At 39.6% G+C, this 17,164-nt stretch overlaps 1 protein-coding gene across 1 annotated transcript in view; it reads right to left on the reverse strand.

Annotated features, from left to right (window-relative positions):
• Positions 1–359: 359 nt before the first annotated feature.
• LOC136445076 (pikachurin-like) overlaps positions 360–17,164 on the reverse strand; it is a 65,479-nt gene continuing 48,674 nt past the window's right edge. Inside the window, exons 3-6 of the mRNA XM_066442932.1 lie at positions 7,821–7,968; positions 7,367–7,525; positions 6,492–6,693; positions 360–453 (exon numbers count right to left, since the gene is read on the reverse strand). Of these exons, the coding sequence (XP_066299029.1) occupies positions 360–453; positions 6,492–6,693; positions 7,367–7,525; positions 7,821–7,968 (603 nt within the window). The remainder of the gene's footprint in view (positions 454–6,491; positions 6,694–7,366; positions 7,526–7,820; positions 7,969–17,164) is intronic.

The following is a 17,164-nucleotide window of genomic DNA, read 5'->3' on the forward strand; positions in this document are numbered from 1 at the left end:
ACCTTGGCTCTCCCGTGTACAGTGTCTTTGTTGTCCAGACTGACCCAGCCGTTCCATCTGTTCCTGTAGACTGTGAGTTTGTGCCACTTGCCCAGCTGGACTGTACTGTTGGTCGTGATGTTTGCCGGTCCTGTGCCACAGTTAAATCTGCAGTTTGTGTACAAACAGAAAGAGGGAGCTTGAGTACTCATTTTGTTAAGAACTGTTCCATATATTCCTGTAGACTGAGTTTGTGCCACTTGCCCAGCTGGACTGTACTGTTGGTCGTGATGTTTGCCGGTCCTGTGCCACAGTTAAATCTGCAGTTTGTGTACAAACAGAAAGAGGGAGCTTGAGTACTTATTTTGGTTAGAACCGTTTCATATGTTTCTGTAGACTGTGAGTTTGTGCCACTTGCCCAGCTGGACTGTACCGTTGGTCGTGATGTTTGCTGGTCCTGTGCCACAGTTAAATCTACAGTTTGTGTACAAACAGAAAGAGGGAGCTTGAGTACTGATTTTGTTTAGAGCCATTCCATATCTGTTTCTGTATACTGTGATGTTTACCAGTGTATGGGAGTTACTTTAATTGAGTCTCTATCAATTTTTCCTCCAGGTCCTCTGTTTTCATCTTGTGCTCTTGCTTAATTTTTACTTTGGAATATCTAAGAACCAAGAAATAGATTGGTGTGGCCTATATAAATGAGTCAGTGTCAGGATGGGAGGGATGGTGTTTTACTGGTAACTGGTGCAGGAAATTGGGCTGATAACTCACTTCCCTGCTAGGTTTTACATGTTAGGATGCACCCCTAAGGCCAGAACAATTCAATTGGTTTGTCATTGGATCTAAGACCTAAACCAGCATATCAAAATCAGGTGTCAGGTTTTCCTCAGCGGGTTTTCGTCTGCGGGTCGCTGGGAAAAGAGTAGAAATTGGCCAAATAGAGTCAATTAAATGAAGGGAGTCAGCCATGGCCAAAGTCCCCCGGCAAATGTTCTCTCTATAGCCGACGCGGTTAGTCTGGTAGAGACTAATCTAAACCTATTATAGCTGCCTAGTCTCTTCGTCCACTTACACAAATACCGTTCATCTTGCCTTCTTGCTAGATATTAGATAGAAATGTCTGGGAATAAAGGGAAGACATTGGTGTTGCCTGGGTTGGTTGATGACAGGATTGGAGGATAGTGTTTACTGCAGCTGGAGTAGTATAGTAGGTTTGGAAACCAGGCTAGGTTTTTCTACCAGCCCACTGCTTTCATCTTGTCCTCATGCTCGATATCAACTAGAAATGTCCTGAGAAGAAAAGATATGAATTGTTGTGTTTGGTGATGGTGACTGATTAGTTTACTCTTCAAGCAGAGGTTGGTGGGGAAGATTGTGACCGTTTTATCATATGCCACGTTTTTTGTCTGCTATCCCCACCAACACTGGTATGATGTAATATATACATGATAAAACGTCACAATCTTCCCCACCAACATCTGCTTGGAAGGTATGATTGGTTGATGACAGGATGGTAGGATGGTGTTTACTGCAGCTGTGCTACAGATTGGAGAGATAGATTACAGATCACTTCCACAGGCATGTTTTACATAGGAAGTACCACAGAGGTGTGACTGGCTCAGATAATGGCTAAGCAAACATCAGGCCATTATCGCCAAGCAGATGTGTGACTGTTTTGTATGTCTTTCTAGCAGTGTGGGGCAAGCAGAGAAAAAGTGCACCACTATGCATAAGTCATACCTTAGACCTTAGATCCTCTCGCAACTTTGGCTGGGGAAGTGAGTTATCAGCCCAATCTACCGCTCCAGTAACCACCATCCTACCAGCCTGCCACTGACACACTTGTCTTCAAACCGTTGGGCCACAACAATTAATTTCCTTGGTTTTGGGATACTTCTAATCAAACTTTAAGCAGGAAAACATAGAGATGGGAGAAAAGTTGAATCTATCTTTCTCCTCAGACTGCTAAGTAGATTTTCACCTCAGCTTTTATTTTGATATTTACCTGGGTTCAGCATTATCTTACCTTTTTTTCAGATTCAGAACATCAACCAACAAATAGATAGGTCTAGTCAAGTCAAGTCAAGGCCTTTATTTTCTTTCGAATGCTTGCTCGGTCACACAGGCCGCTTTTCAACAAGTCCTTAAGGGATAAATGTGAAACCTGTGTGGGGAAGTGAGTTATCTGTTCAATCTACTGCTCCAGTAAACACCATTCTCCCACTGACACACTTATCTTCCTACTGCTAAGGAAAGGGCACTTTGCCAATATACAAAAATGTACCAGTAAAGAGGGCCTGCATGCTGTTTTCTGTAAGGTGTAGGCAGCCTATTTTTCTTTCCTGTAATTCGTAGTGAAAGCCATCTTAGTCACGTAATTCGAAGTGAGACGACCAAATTCTACGTAATTGCCATCCTTGATTTTAGCGTAATATGTAGGGGGTTCTTCTGAATTCAGCGTAAAACGTTGTTGGGACCCCCCATGCAGACCCTCAGTAAAGCCACATGATCCTGGCTTTCTGATAGCGTCTGCTATTGTTATGTGTAAGTCTTCATCCTAAGGCTAAGACCTACCCCAAAATAGACCATAAAATCTATTCACAACTTCTTCATTATGCTTTTTAACAAAGCACCGTACCACCTTGAAAATGTAACCTCCTTGCCTGAGGTAATCTTACTCGCATCGAGGAGGAACACAAAGCAGGGTCAAGTTTGACTTAGTCTGACTTCCCCTTACATAAACAGCCCTTCCTCAGGAAATAGTCCTTGCCAAGTTTCTCTATCTAAATAGGTCAAGGCAACACAAATATGATGACTTGAATAAAGAAGACACCTCTTTACATAAGCATCAAAGATAATCTGCATACTTAGGGAGTTAAAATAATACAGACCACAGACCTAAAACTTTTTCTTGTGTTATAACAAAGTTTTTGAGCTCTTCACTAGGACACTCCTTGTTTCTTTTTGTCGCAAAGGAGATTGACGTGTATCATATCAGACACAATCTTTTAATGTACACAACCTCTCCTGTAAATTCTGTTCAACATTATTCTTCTTAAGTATATAATTCTTGTTCCCTGTAAATGGAATAGCTTACTAATTAGGTATTAGAATTGTTATATAGAACTGTTTAGAAATTGCCATACATTGTATCCGTTACATTTATTGTGCGATAAAGTTTGACTTTTAACTTTCTTATTTTGTTCATCATAACATACTAAATTGTACATCAAAAACTTTGTCCAACAAGTAATACAGTCTCATCTCCAGCCCCCAGAGACAATGATGCATCTCCATCCTTCCCCTTGACAGCACCTAACTCACCCCACAACCTGAAACCAATAAATTCTAACGACTTTTAAATCTGTCCAAGCTATCAGAAATCCCCTATGGCATGTTGGGACCCATCAAGACAGATGTGAGAATATTTCATCCCTCTGTCCTGCCAAATGATACCATCTATCTGCAACAAGTCATGGATTTTCTATATCCCAGAGGGTGAAAGGTTGTCTGATGTACATCAGTTTAAATCCTTTCGGATAGTGGCATCGTGTGGCGCAATCGGTAGGGTGTTTCGCCCACAACCAAGTCATGTCCCGAGTTCGAAACCACTGCTATGTCCAGACGTTGCGCCCTTGGGAAAGGCACTTAACACAACTTTCCTCACTTCACTCAAGCGTAAATAGGTACCTATCTTTGGTTAGGGACGTCCCTTGGATAGGACATTAAATGGAGGTCCAGTGTTTGAGGAGAGCCACACCTCGGGTTAAAGAACCCACTTATCGAAAAGAGTAGGGATCCTTCTATATGCCACAGGTTGAAAGGTTGTCTCAAATAAATCAGTCCAAATCCAACCAGATATCTCATACTCTGACATGACTTAGTTTGAATCCCCACAAAGAAACGGCTCATAGCATTCATAGATTTTCTATACGCCACGGGTTTGAAGGTTGTCTGACATATACATGAATTCAAATCTACTGAATCAGATATGGATCAGTTTAGATCCTCTTAGATAAGTGGTAGTCTGATATGGATCAGTTTGTAAATCCTGGCAGATAAACTGAAGCTGATAGGAGCTCTAGGTGAGTTGCATGTGCATGTAATCATTATCATGGTGCCTTATTGGAAATGCCTGCACTTACGAATATTGAAGATTGACAAAAAAGAAAGTCATGGACAGCCTTTTGAATTAACGTTTGGAAAGGCAGCAGATTTTGATAAGCAACATTTGGGATTTGCTTCTTAGAATTTAGGAATACATTCTTTAATTCAGACACTTCAAAAATCATTTGACTTTGCTAATTCAAAGGAACTTGAAGCAAAGTTTTATCTATTTATCTATTCATTTCTGTTTATAAACTTTAACTCTTTACAAAATCATAAAATGTTCTTAAAGTCTTAGCCCTCTCATTTTACTTCAAGATGTTCAAGTAACAATATTTTGCTGTTGTTGCCTTACCCAGTTGGCCATTGGAACAAAGTTATTACAAAAACTTACGACAAAGTTTTTGAATTGTAAGTATTCTCTCATTCTATGTCCAACAAACAAGACATGTTGATGTTGTGGGCTAAACTGCTTACCATTGCCATAAAGAGCTCCACATTAAACTTAAGTATGCAGGACATGTCTTCTTTCAAATAACATTCACCATTCATTTCTTCTTCTTAAACCTCCCAGGCTTTTCAAACACTAAACGTTCCTTTGACCTATCCAATGATGGTTTAAAGAAGGTCAGGTCCAGAAGGAACTCTTTATTAACCTTGCAAGATACTGCTGAGTCAAGAAAATCCCTTCCTAAGAAGTCTCTTGATGCCCTCAGTGCTTTCATAAGACGCCGTATGTTATCTGTGAATGAACCCGCGTTGTGAGAATCCAAATCATTTGTCTGAAGACCTAAGGGAGGGCACTTCAAAAGCATGGCCAGGCTAAAGTATTCTCAACACCTCTTATAAGATCCCTTCGAAAGAAGTCTCTTGACACCTTCAGTGCTTTCATAAGATGCCTTATGTTATCTGTGAGGGACTAGGGTGCTGTGAGAATCCCAATCTTTCGACTTAGACTTCGGGGAGGGCACTTCAAAAGGATGGCCAGGCTATACCGTCATGAATGCTAAGGAAGACATTAGGTTTGTTAAGTACCCCATGGCTTTAAGTCTGAAATGGTATCTTGTTGTGAGGTGTTTAGAATTCTTTCTTGTCGAGAATAGAATAAGTAGTCCATCAAATTCAGCTGCAGTAAAACCAATAGGAAACAATTCTTCATACATGTATTTGTCCAAGTTTCTTTTTGGGTAGAGGCTATAATGACTTGGTCTTGATAGATGAAGAAACTGAGCTTATAACCAAAAACCTTATCTCTTAAAACCATGGGAGCTTCGCCATAGCTCTAAACAACATACTCATCAGCTGTAACTCAGCTCATCTCTGAGCATTGTTTACGAGTCAGGTTCGGCCTCAACATACATGTAGTTGTAAACACATGCAGGGGCTAGTTGTTTTATGGAATACTCATAACTACCACCACCACCCACCACCCTGACGCCTTTAAGCCATTGGCCTGTAAGTTGTAAGCCTCATGGTGAACTCTCTCCATACTGCTCTATCCTCAGTCATTTTCTTCACTGATTGGAAGTTTGGTTCTCCTCTTCTGGTAATTTCAACGATTTGGTCTAGCCACCTCTTTCTTGGTCTGCCTGCTGGCCTTTTCTTTTAAACGCATAACTACAGTAATAATTGTATTATTTTCCAGTTGCACTAGCAGGTGTATTACTTCAGAATCTGAACTTTTATGACCACTGTACCATTACTTTTCACAAGAACTCAGTGGAACCAATGAGCAATTAAAACACTTCAACTGAAAGTTCATCTGTGTTGGTAGAAGTCATTTTGTATCAAATTTTCAACACAAGTATTTAATCTGGCCTTACCCAAATACTTGTGTTGGAATTTGTAGTTTCACTTTGATACAGAATGAAAATTCTGTACAACTTTGATGATACAGGATTAAGAAATTCTGTTCACTCGTTACAGCCTGACTATTTTAGATGAGTTAGACTCACAGAGACAGACAACACCAGTAATTACACCATCCCATGTGAGACACCACATCTAATGACTTCCCCTGAGGTACTATTTACAAGATAACAACCATAATGTTGGCACAGTTACAAATCCCTCAGATCAGGCACTCATTTGTAATGTTATTTCAAGCCTCACCTATCGATTGTCTTGGTTGTGGTATAAAAACTAAGAGAGCAATCAACCTGACAAGGCACTTGTTAGATAACTGAATCATCTAATCCTTGTCTTAATTCATTTTACCCTCCTTTGATACTAACTTCTTCTTCTATTTTGAATTAAGGGTTTGCTTTAAAAAAAGATGAGAACCAAAAGAATGTATTACAATTGAACTTCTGAAAAGTTGTTGGTTTTTAATGTGCAGACTTAGTGACATGGGGTATGCTGGTTTTGCACAACAGAAGAGAAAGATGAAGAACATATCTCACCTGAACTGAACTTGTCCATTGACCAGCCCGATAGAGAAGAAGTCGCCTCTGCCGTCCCGGTACTTCCCGCTGAACATGAGGAGTCCGTCCAGACTCTCGGCCTTGAACTCCAGCGAGATGCGGAACCTCATGTTGGAGGCGACCAGCTGGGGGAAGGAGAGGAATGACTCGCCCTGGAACCTCGGGTAACGCACTTCCACCTCTGTGGGGAGAGAAGGAATGACGATAAAGGTAAGGTGAAATTCAAGTGCTTTTTTGAGTGTAAGGGGCAGTGGGTTATTATCCACTGTGTCTTGAGAATTGCAATGGAAGGTGTCCATCCTTCTCCTTCCACCATCTTTTACTGCCAGCTATGGGAAGGAGAGAAAGGATTCCACTTTTTGAATCCTCGGGTAACGCACTTCCACCACTGTGGGTAGAGAAGAAAAACCTCTAACATATAGAAAACCTATAGAAAAAATACCTAAAGCCTACAGAAGCAAAACGTTTGCTGGTCCATAATCCACATGTAAGTGTTGGATCTGTAGTTGAGCTATTTCGCAAACACTACTATTTACCAACAGTACTAAACCGGATAAACTTTCATGCAATGAAGACAAAATGTTCAATGACTAACATTGAACGTCATCTGCAAAATGTTATTCAGCACCAGGGACAGACACACAGACACTTGTGTCCATGGTCAAGGCTTAAACTTTCTAAAACAAGACTGTAACATAGTTGTGAATCAGTCTACTATCACTCAATTTGCTTGCCAAATCATTCAAAAGGCCTGAATGATGTGCATAATTACAATTGCATAATAATCTTAGATAATAAAAGGTGTAAACAAATAAACCGTTGTTCCTTGAACAATGCTCAGTAAGACCACCTACCGGCTTGACACTGGTATCCTTGCCTGCCCAGAGGACAGTGACACGTTGCACCTTCCCGGCCGTTGAACACACATGTCCCTCCTCCGTAACAATATAGTTCCTGGCAGGTGATGACCGGAGTCAGGGGGGCGGGAGGGGGCGTCGCTCTATCCACAGTTCCTGCAGAACATGTGAAAGAACATCAAATAAAGCCAACAAAAGAATAAGGATCAGCCACCATTGCTGAATGTGCATTAATTCAACTTTGTACCAGGTTCAACACTTTGTATCTCTCTAAACTGACCTATTTCAGGAACTGCTGGACGTTTACAGTGACGATGTTTAGGATTTAAGGTGATCAGTGTTAAGGGTTGATGCCATATCATAGTTGTAAGCTACTGTTAAGGTCAATCATAATATATGATTTCTATTTCACAATCTTCTGATTATCATCAAATCTTACGATGAGACTCACTTGTAGTGGCTAGAGTTGTTGGCTGCTGTGGCAGGCTGGAGGCTTCCTCGTTCTCAAACACGATGTCATCGTCCATGGGCTCCCCGATCCCAACGATCACCGTGGGAACCACCTTGTCCGACGGGTCTTGGCCAGCAAGACGTGTGATCTGCAACAAACACGACCAAGGATTATTATCAATTATTGAGGAAATTGTTTATAACATCCGTCAACAAGAGTCAACAACAACTAAGGCTGGCCACACCAATTGTTTCCTTGGTTCTCGGACATGTTAAGGTAGAAATATAGCAAGCAGACATCATAAAGGCGCAAAAGTTCTGCTAAGCCCACAATCTATTTCTGTGCTTCTCAAAACATAGCAAGACATCATAAAAGCAGAGGGCAGGGAGGATAACTTGAATAAGACTGTATTCACTCTATGAAACTGATTGCACCTGGTTTTGAAGGCATAAACCCGACCTATAACAGGATGAATACCAGGCTGAGATGTACATAGAACTTTACAAAATGTTATTACATGTACCAACAAAATGTATGTCATATCGATTGATCTTTGATAAAATAAAGTTAAGCAAAATGCCCTTTCAACTTGACGATTCCCAGACCTCTCCCATCACTGTCACTTCTTTTATTGTCAATGTCAAACAAGGACAAGTCCAATATGGCCGCCACATGCCCGATGTGACTTTCACAGTGATATCCCATCCGGCCAGGTGGTGTTTAATACAACTTGTCATGCCAGATCTTTATCTGTTCTAGTGGGTGTAACTTCTCTTCAGTGTAACACACTAGCTTGACAGGCACTAACATTAAACGACTTGCCACACATGTAACACCTGCAAATCTAATCTCAAGCTCTGTTTGAAACAATAAACAGATTAAAGAAATATCTTGTTATACCTGATGAAGACAAGATCATTTCTTAAAATAACAGGTACAATTAGAAAAACAAATATTTAGGAGAACCTTACATTGTGCCTAAGAATTCTCATAGCAAGATATGGATCCCCAAGTAATGTTAAAACTTGCATTTACAGAAAGGCTTCTAGAAAAAGATTAAAATTGTCCTGTTTTTAATTTTTCTAAAAATTCAAGTAAGACTGTGTTGTTCAGTCACGTACAAGACTTGTTGAATCTCATGTAATAGTTGAATCTTTGATGTTCATAAACGACGGCCATGTTTGCCCGCTCTAAGGTCATGGCTGACAAGGTCATCATGGCTGACAAGGTCGTCATGGCTGCCTGCCATTGTTTGGCAACCAGACGGCCGGTTTGACAACTTGGGCTGCTTTTCCTCTACTGCATCGGCTGCACTTTAGATAAGAGTTTAAAGTGTTTATCAAATGGGTCAGGACAAGTGACTCATAGTATTGGAGTGTTTCTAACGTTAAGTCCTTCAAACTGTGCAGTAAGATGATTTGCAACTGAGGAAAATATCTTAATTAAAGGACTAATAATGTTACTATCATTATGTACACTGTATTGAAGTGCTTCGAATATAAGTCTTTCAACCTCTGTGTTTACAATCAGGGTTGTCAGGGTTTTTCAACAATATGACCTTTAGATGACTAAATCTTTTTGAGAGTGTTCTTCAACCTGAAAGTGTTTGTAATATAAATCAGGAAATGTCAGTCAGAGAGTTTTTCAATCTTGAGACCTTTCAGCTGTGCCAATTGTATTTCTGGGTTCTCTCATATAAATAAGTTATATTTATAATGCTACAAACTGCTGTAAGATCAACAAAGTATGAGGGGAAAGTCTTAGAATCACAACATTAAAGGAAACACCTTGCACCTTCTGACTCAATGTGCTCAAGGGTTTGCAACAAAAGTTTTTCAACCTACGCATGTTTACAAGTAGGTTTTCAACAATATGTCCTTCAGATAGACTCAATGTTGTTAAGTGTATTTATTCTAAGTTCTTCAACCTGACAATGTTTATAAATCAGGAAATGTCACTCAATGTTGAGACTTTTTCGCTGTGCTGATTGGATTTCTAGGTTCCTGGATTAAAAAGAAAATACAGCTGACCAAATTGGAAGATCAACAAGAAAACAGTCTGAGGGAAAAAGTTTTAGAACAAGAAATACAAATTTGTGCCGTCATAATTAGCTAGACTTACATTTATTCTTGTTCGAGTGTTTCTGTTATCAGTCCTTCAACCTACGCATGTTTATAAGATGGGAACGGCAGAGGTTTTCAACAATGTGGCCTTCAGTTCAACCCACTGTGCTTAAGTGTGTCTTCCACAAGTCATTCAACCTGTGCATGTTTGTAATCAGAAGATGTCAGAGTCCTTCAAGTCAAAGTCTTGTAGGACTTGAAATGACTTTTCATAGCCTCTACCAGGCTCCAGATGTGGCTGAAAAGAGTAGAAATTTGCCAAATAGACAGATAACATGCCAGAGGAGTTAGCTGGTTGGGGAGTACAGTTTGCCATCTCCAAGGCTTTGCATACTGTAGTGCTTATAATAATGAAGTTTATTGCAAGTTCGTGCCTTATAGGACTTGAAGGCCTTTGCGTAGCCTCTCCCATGAGGCTCCAGAGGAGGCTGGAAAGAGTAGAAGTTGTCCAAATAGACAGATAACATGCCAGAGGAGTTAGCTGGTTAGGGAGTATAGTCTGCCACCTCCTAGGCTTTGCATACTGTAGTGCTTATAGGACTTGAAGGCCTTTGCGTAGCCTCTCCCATGAGGCTCCAGAGGAGGCTGGAAAATTTAAGAGCAGAAGTTGTCCAAATAGACAGATAACATGCCAGAGGAGTTAGCTGGTCTGAGAATACAGTTTGCCACCTCCTAGGCTTTGAATACTGTAGTGCTAAGTCAGTTCCTGACTGAATGCTGATACAGGGTTTAGAGTTAAGCTGGACTGGCATGTTTTGGTCTGTGAGGAAATGGAGTAGAAAACAGGATTTAACAGTCGAATACAACACTAGACACAACACAGGCAACTTAGGGTTTCTGTTGAAAGAAATGGCAGGCCATTTGCAAAGTTAATTTTTGTGATATATGACATCATGAACTGAAGGGACCCCCCTAAAGATTCATAAATGATATTGTGGCTATTACCTAAAAAAGATAGTCATTGTTTCTACCTCCTCTCTATAAGCCCAAACTTCAAAATCAAACTTGATCAGATCTTAAGCAATCTTAAGCTTCTTAGAACCATACTGGACATTTGGGATCTCATGTATAATTTCTTTATCTATTACTCATTCATAATTAAGAAATTATAATTGACTGGGCAATATACATCATAAACAAAATAAAGCACTGTTTCACAAATAACGGGAACTTTTGAATCCAAGACCATACACCAACAGGTTCAAATCTTTTAAAGACATCAAACTGGGTGGGAAATTGACTTTCCAAATTTAGCGTGACAATGTTTATCTACACACTTAAGAACACAGCAGGACATCAACCCCAACCCTCAGAGGAATCTTTAACTCAAAACTCTCAGTCTTAGGTCAACATTTTAAACTCAAAACTGACTGTCTAAAGTAAATAACTTCAACTCAAAACTGTTGGAAGACAACATCATTAATTTAGAATGGTCTTCCTTACTTAACATCTTAAAAGATCAGGGATCATCTTAAACTCAAAACTGTTTTCATTGAGTCAACACCATGAGTCTTAAAATGTCTTAAATCAACATCTTAAACTCAAAATTCCATTGAATGTCCTTAATAAAATTCTTAAACTCACAAGTGTTTTCCTTTATCAATATCTTAAACCCAAAACTACATTGGAGTTCCTTGAGCAAACATCTTAAAGTCAAAACTCCACACTTAAGTTCCTAAAAGAATGCCTTGAACTAAAAAATGTCCGTCTAGAGTAAACATCTTAAACTCAAAACTGCATTTCTTAAGTCAACATCTCCCTGCTGTCTCAGCATGTTTGTACAGGGAAGACTGTCAAACTTGAAGGCTCCTCGGTTTAAGGCAAACACCAGAGTTGCAGAAAGAAAAACACATCCCTGTCCAGGTGACTGCATAACTCTGACAAGTGTGTTTGTAGTAGTTACAGCAGCTTACAATTTATAAACACGACATGGAGGTTTACTTCCCTGGGGCTGCATTCTTTACCTACTGGGGAGAATACTGAAAGTTCTTCAAATAAACTTCTGTATGTTGTCTTCTTCGTCTTTTGTCTTTACCCACTGGGTAGACTATTGAAAGTTCTTCAAATAAACTTCTGTATGCTGTCTTCTTCTTCTTTTGTTTTTACCTAGATCTACTGGGTAGAATACTGAAACTTCTTCAAATAAACTTCTGTATGTTGTTTTCTTCTTCTTTTGTCTTTACCTACTGGGTAGAATACTGAAAGTTCTTCAAATAAACTTCTGTATGCTGTCTTCTTATTCTTTTGTCTTTACCTACTGGGTAGCTTACTGAAAGTTCTTCAAATAAACTTCTGTATGTTGTCTTCTTCTTCTTTTGTCTTTACCTACTGGGTAGAATACTAAAAGTTCTTCAAATAAACTTCTGTATGTTGTCCTCTTCTTCTTTTGTCTTTACCTACTGGGGAGAATACTGAAACTTCTTCAAATAAATTTTTGTATGTTGCCTTCTTCTTCTTTTGTTTTTACCTAGATCTACTGGGTAGAATACTGAAACTTCTTCAAATAAACTTCTGTATGTTGTTTTCTTCTTTTTTGTCTTTACCTACTGGGTAGACTACTGAAACTTCTTCAAATAAACTTCTGTATGTTGTCTTCTTTTGTCATTCTCAACTGAAGTGAAGCCTGATGCTGGCTGTGCAATGCAGCTTTGCTTTGGATCAGGTTTTTAGCCTAGGCCACTGGGTGATCCCTAGTATACATGTGTATGTATAATATATTAATCTTTATATATCAGTGACTGTGAGGGCCTGCATGCCTTAACTTTGTGTAATCCGTATATCCCCGTAAGTTGTATAGACCCGGTGACCAAATTTTGTATAATTGCCTTCCAGAATTTAGAATAATACATGTAGCAGTCCTCCTGAATTTAGCACAAATCATTGTTGATGCCCCCCCCCCAAGCAGACACCCATAAGTTCATCATTATCCAATAAATTTCCCCAGGACAACTGAGTTGCAGGTGTGAGTTGTTCCTTGTGTCCATTTATCAAGAGTGAAAGTAAGAATAACAGTTCCCTACTCTGGTACAAAATCTAGGGCATCAAGAGGATATCATCCATTCAATCAGGTTTGTGCCACCCCACTTCATAAATTTCCTCAGAACGACTCAGTTGCAGCCTTGCAGTAACCTCTATCAGGCTCCACAGGTCGCTGGTAAAATAGCAGAAACTGGCCAGATAGACAGATGCCATGGAGTTAGCTAGCCAAGGAATACAGTCTGCTTTAATACATATATTCATACACATTTATATATACTATTCATCCATACTATTCATGTGTATCCACTTGACTGTTTATGTGTATAGATATAGTAGGCCTTACAAAAGTCGCTGTACTTATGTTGTGTCAGTAAAGATTTCATTGTATATCTGTCTATTTGACCAACTTCTATAATTTTTTTCAGCGGCCTGAGGGTAGAGGCTAGCCTTGCAGGTGTGAGTTGTCCCCAGTCCCTTCTGTCCCATTGGTCTCTATAGGGGGTCCACAAATCTCATAATGGGACAGAGGGTCAATCAATTACCTGACCCCAAACCAACTCACTGACACAAACTGACCCTAATTGTATTCAAAGCAAGTTTTGGGTATAAACAGGTAAATAAACAATGTAGAACCCCAGCAAGACCTGGTAATATTTCACCCTTTGTACCACCTGTCAGGTTTCAAGGTCAGAGCATCACAGGAAAGACCCCCTTTCTAAGGACAGCTCAAATGAAAAGTTTAACATGTTTATATTTGACATCTTTTGTGACACAATGTATTAGACAATAGGGCTTTATAAACTTTTTTTTCAGATTTGCCAGACTTCACCCCCCCCCCCACACACACACACACAAACAAGCCCACAACAATATTCCACAACCTTGCCACTGAGGTTGAAATATAATAGCCTCCGTTGCAGGCTCTGAAGCGGCTTTTTGGGGGGCTAAATAATACACTTTCTGCAGCCACCCCGTAACTATCAGCCATCCTGTAACTATCAGCCGCCTAGAGCCTGCGCTATTTCGCTGCCTCAAAGCGAAATTAAAATCACGTTAGGAGCAATTCGCATGTCCGCGACAAGCAGTTACAACTTAGCCCGCACGCGCGACTGCTCACTTACATACAGCATGTTGTTTACCTACGATAGCGGAACAAACTGTCTTATCTAGTCTACAACAAGTAGAAGAGGGCCTGGACGGGTGAAATGACGACCATCATATTCGCTCATCGGCAATAGATGGCAAAATCTGATTGCAACTTGATTTGCCATGGCCCGTAGCTAAAGCCGACGAAGCTATCAATGCCTTGTCACGGCTCGGATCGCCCAACTTTTTCTCTCCGATGGGGAAACCGCCATACGCCGCGCGCTCCACCCTCCGCCCTGTCAAGGGCGTCAGACATGCCGAAAGAATGTCGAACAAGTCAGTTTAAACTTCTGTATTTAAGAAAAAAATCATTTTGACCGCTCAAAAAAATTGTCGGGTTGATGCACACGGGGAAGTGACAGCGCACTGTCTGGGGGAGGTGCGTGTACTGTTCTTATTGTGCGGTCTACCATAGGCAGGAAATTCGCACCTCTGTGTTAATCGCCCTAACATGATTTTAATTTCGCTTTGAGGCAGCGAAATAGTGCAGGCTCTAGGCGGCTGATAGTTACAGGATGGCTGATAGTTACGGGGTGGCTGCAGAAAGTGTATTATTTAGCCCCCCAAAAAGCCGCTTCAGAGCCTGCAAAGGAGGCTAGAAATATAAAACCAACTGAGAAGTTTCTGAATTTGTAAATATCAACCAGAAAACCACATTCATTTTGCCTTATAAGAAAAACAGAAGGAGAGACCTCCACATTGCATCCTGCTGGCTTCTTTCCAAGAATGCCAAAACCCAAAGCACCACAACTTCAGCTATCAGTTTTCATGCTTCTCTTAACAAAAGCCGTCCTTGTTGTAACAACATGAGTGGGAAGGAAAATTATGTGGGACTGGTCAAGGGTTTGTTTGTACAGGTTTGAGTCACATGTGGAGATTTCAGCTTGAACTAATTTTGTGGTCCATTGTACATGACCCCAGAAGAACAGTGGTTATGGGTGATTTGGTTTTGTGTTGCCTTGGGTTGGTTATCTGTGGCAAAATCTTGAAGACATTGACATGAAGCTTTGGATATCTAGGGTGTCTGTCAAAGTCTAGACACAATTGTGACCAAGAAACAAGGTGCCCTGTGGTGTAACTTTACATCAGAAATCTGAACTCAACCAGAACATTTGCAGATGGGTGATTTAGATTTTCCTAATGTACAAGAAAAATACTAACTTTTCAGGGTTCAGAAAGATTATTCTTTTTATTTCAGATAAATTCACGACATTCATTTGATGACATTTGATAAAAAATGATCATGCCCAAACTTCAGATAAAATATTATTCTATCCTCTTTCAGGAAAAGAAACAAATTCAATTTCAAATTGTTGGTTTTCAGAAGAATATGCTAAAAATGAATGATCAACCCTGATATACACAATTTCAGTAGTGAATACATGTATATAGTCAGATACGAGTTTCCCTCCCAGCCCTCTGTTGTTATCATTTTTTCATCTTGATAAATTCTATTCAAAACATTCTGAGAACCAAGGAAGTAAATTGGCATGGCCCAACAGCATAAAATTCCATTTTGTGTTGCTAGGTAACATCATGAATTGTGTCAAGACAACTTTTTAACTCTTATCAATATAAATACTTAGATTAGCCTGGTACCTAAAGCTATTATACACCTGCCAATTCTCTTTCATCCTCTCACAAAACAATGTATATTTTTACAGAGAGGACAAAAGAGACTCCACAGCAATAATAGGTTTGGATACCAGGCCTTTATCAAATTCCCCTTCTTACAACTGTAACATGACAGCCGAGTCCATCACCATAATCTTGCAGCAACATGTTTTGACATCCAACATTGTGCATATAGGCAACAGAAACCAGAATGTGTTGTTACAGAAAGTTTGAATTCTTATCAAGTGACTTAGTATGGTATCGTCATGTAAAACTATTATAGCTGCCTTTAGATATATGGTCTCTTTCATCCTTTCACAAAACAATATCATATATTTACAAAAAAGAGAGGACAAAAGAGACTTCATAGCAATAATTGGTTCGAATCACCACTTCTTTTCTTGCAACAATTTGTTAGCAGAGTCCATCACTTTTATCTATTAAAACAGTAACATATTTTTACATCTGACTTGTGCGTACGTCGATGAAGATTAGACATCCAGGTAATAAGATACGCCAAAAAGCAATTACTCAAACAACTGGATATGATTTTGGAAACGGTCAGACGTTGACTTGTGCGTAGGCAGCAGAAACCAGACTGTGGGTGGAAGGAGGGATGCAGGTGGCACGACTGGCAAGAAGCCTAAGTACAGTAAATGCAGAAATGTTTGTGGGGATTTAATTTCGCGGTAGGGAGAAAATGGAGTGTTCGCTGTGGTTTTGAGTTTGTGTATGAAATAATGGTAGCTTTACAGTCACACAATAGAATGGCTTTTCACGGTGGTTTTAAGTTTGCAGTAAAGAGTTCACCGCAAAAACTGCAAACATAAAAACACTGCAAACTTTTCTGCATTTACAGTAAGTGTCTTAAGAATCTGTCACATGAAAAGCCAAACCTGTTTTGAAGCTCTTGCAGGATTACTACATATCTTTTGATGTTTTAAATGTTATCTATCAAAATGAAGTGGAGCTTATGCTGCCACAAAACCACTTGAATATAATCTTTGGTATAGATCTCTCTTGAGCCAGTTCCTATCAACTTAATACTATTATACATCGTGATATTTTCTGAAATGTTCCCTTATATAATTCAATAAGAAATGATGCCATATGGCTGTTACCAGCCCCTTATGTAACTTTAAAAGCAGTGGAATTGGTTCATATAATGCACTGTGATATTTCATGAAAGGTTAAACTTGATAATAAGATATGTAATGCTAAAAATGGCAGTTACCCCATTATGTAGTATTACAGTATAAGTGGAAAGATGGAAATGGTTAAGTTTCATCAAGATTGATCACAAAAGTCTACTCAACATCAGACAAATTACAGACATTGGAAGTCAAACATCTGTTTTAAAGCTTCAGTTTACCCTTTTAGAGGCTGATTAAGTCCTAACAAGATGTGAAAAGTAACTTAAAGGTAAGTGTTGACAATTGAACAGCAACTGTTCCTCTATCTACAGTATAAGATTTTTGATTG

This window comes from Branchiostoma lanceolatum, chromosome 11, assembly GCF_035083965.1.
Source record: "Branchiostoma lanceolatum isolate klBraLanc5 chromosome 11, klBraLanc5.hap2, whole genome shotgun sequence".
Lineage (NCBI taxonomy): Eukaryota > Metazoa > Chordata > Leptocardii > Amphioxiformes > Branchiostomatidae > Branchiostoma > Branchiostoma lanceolatum.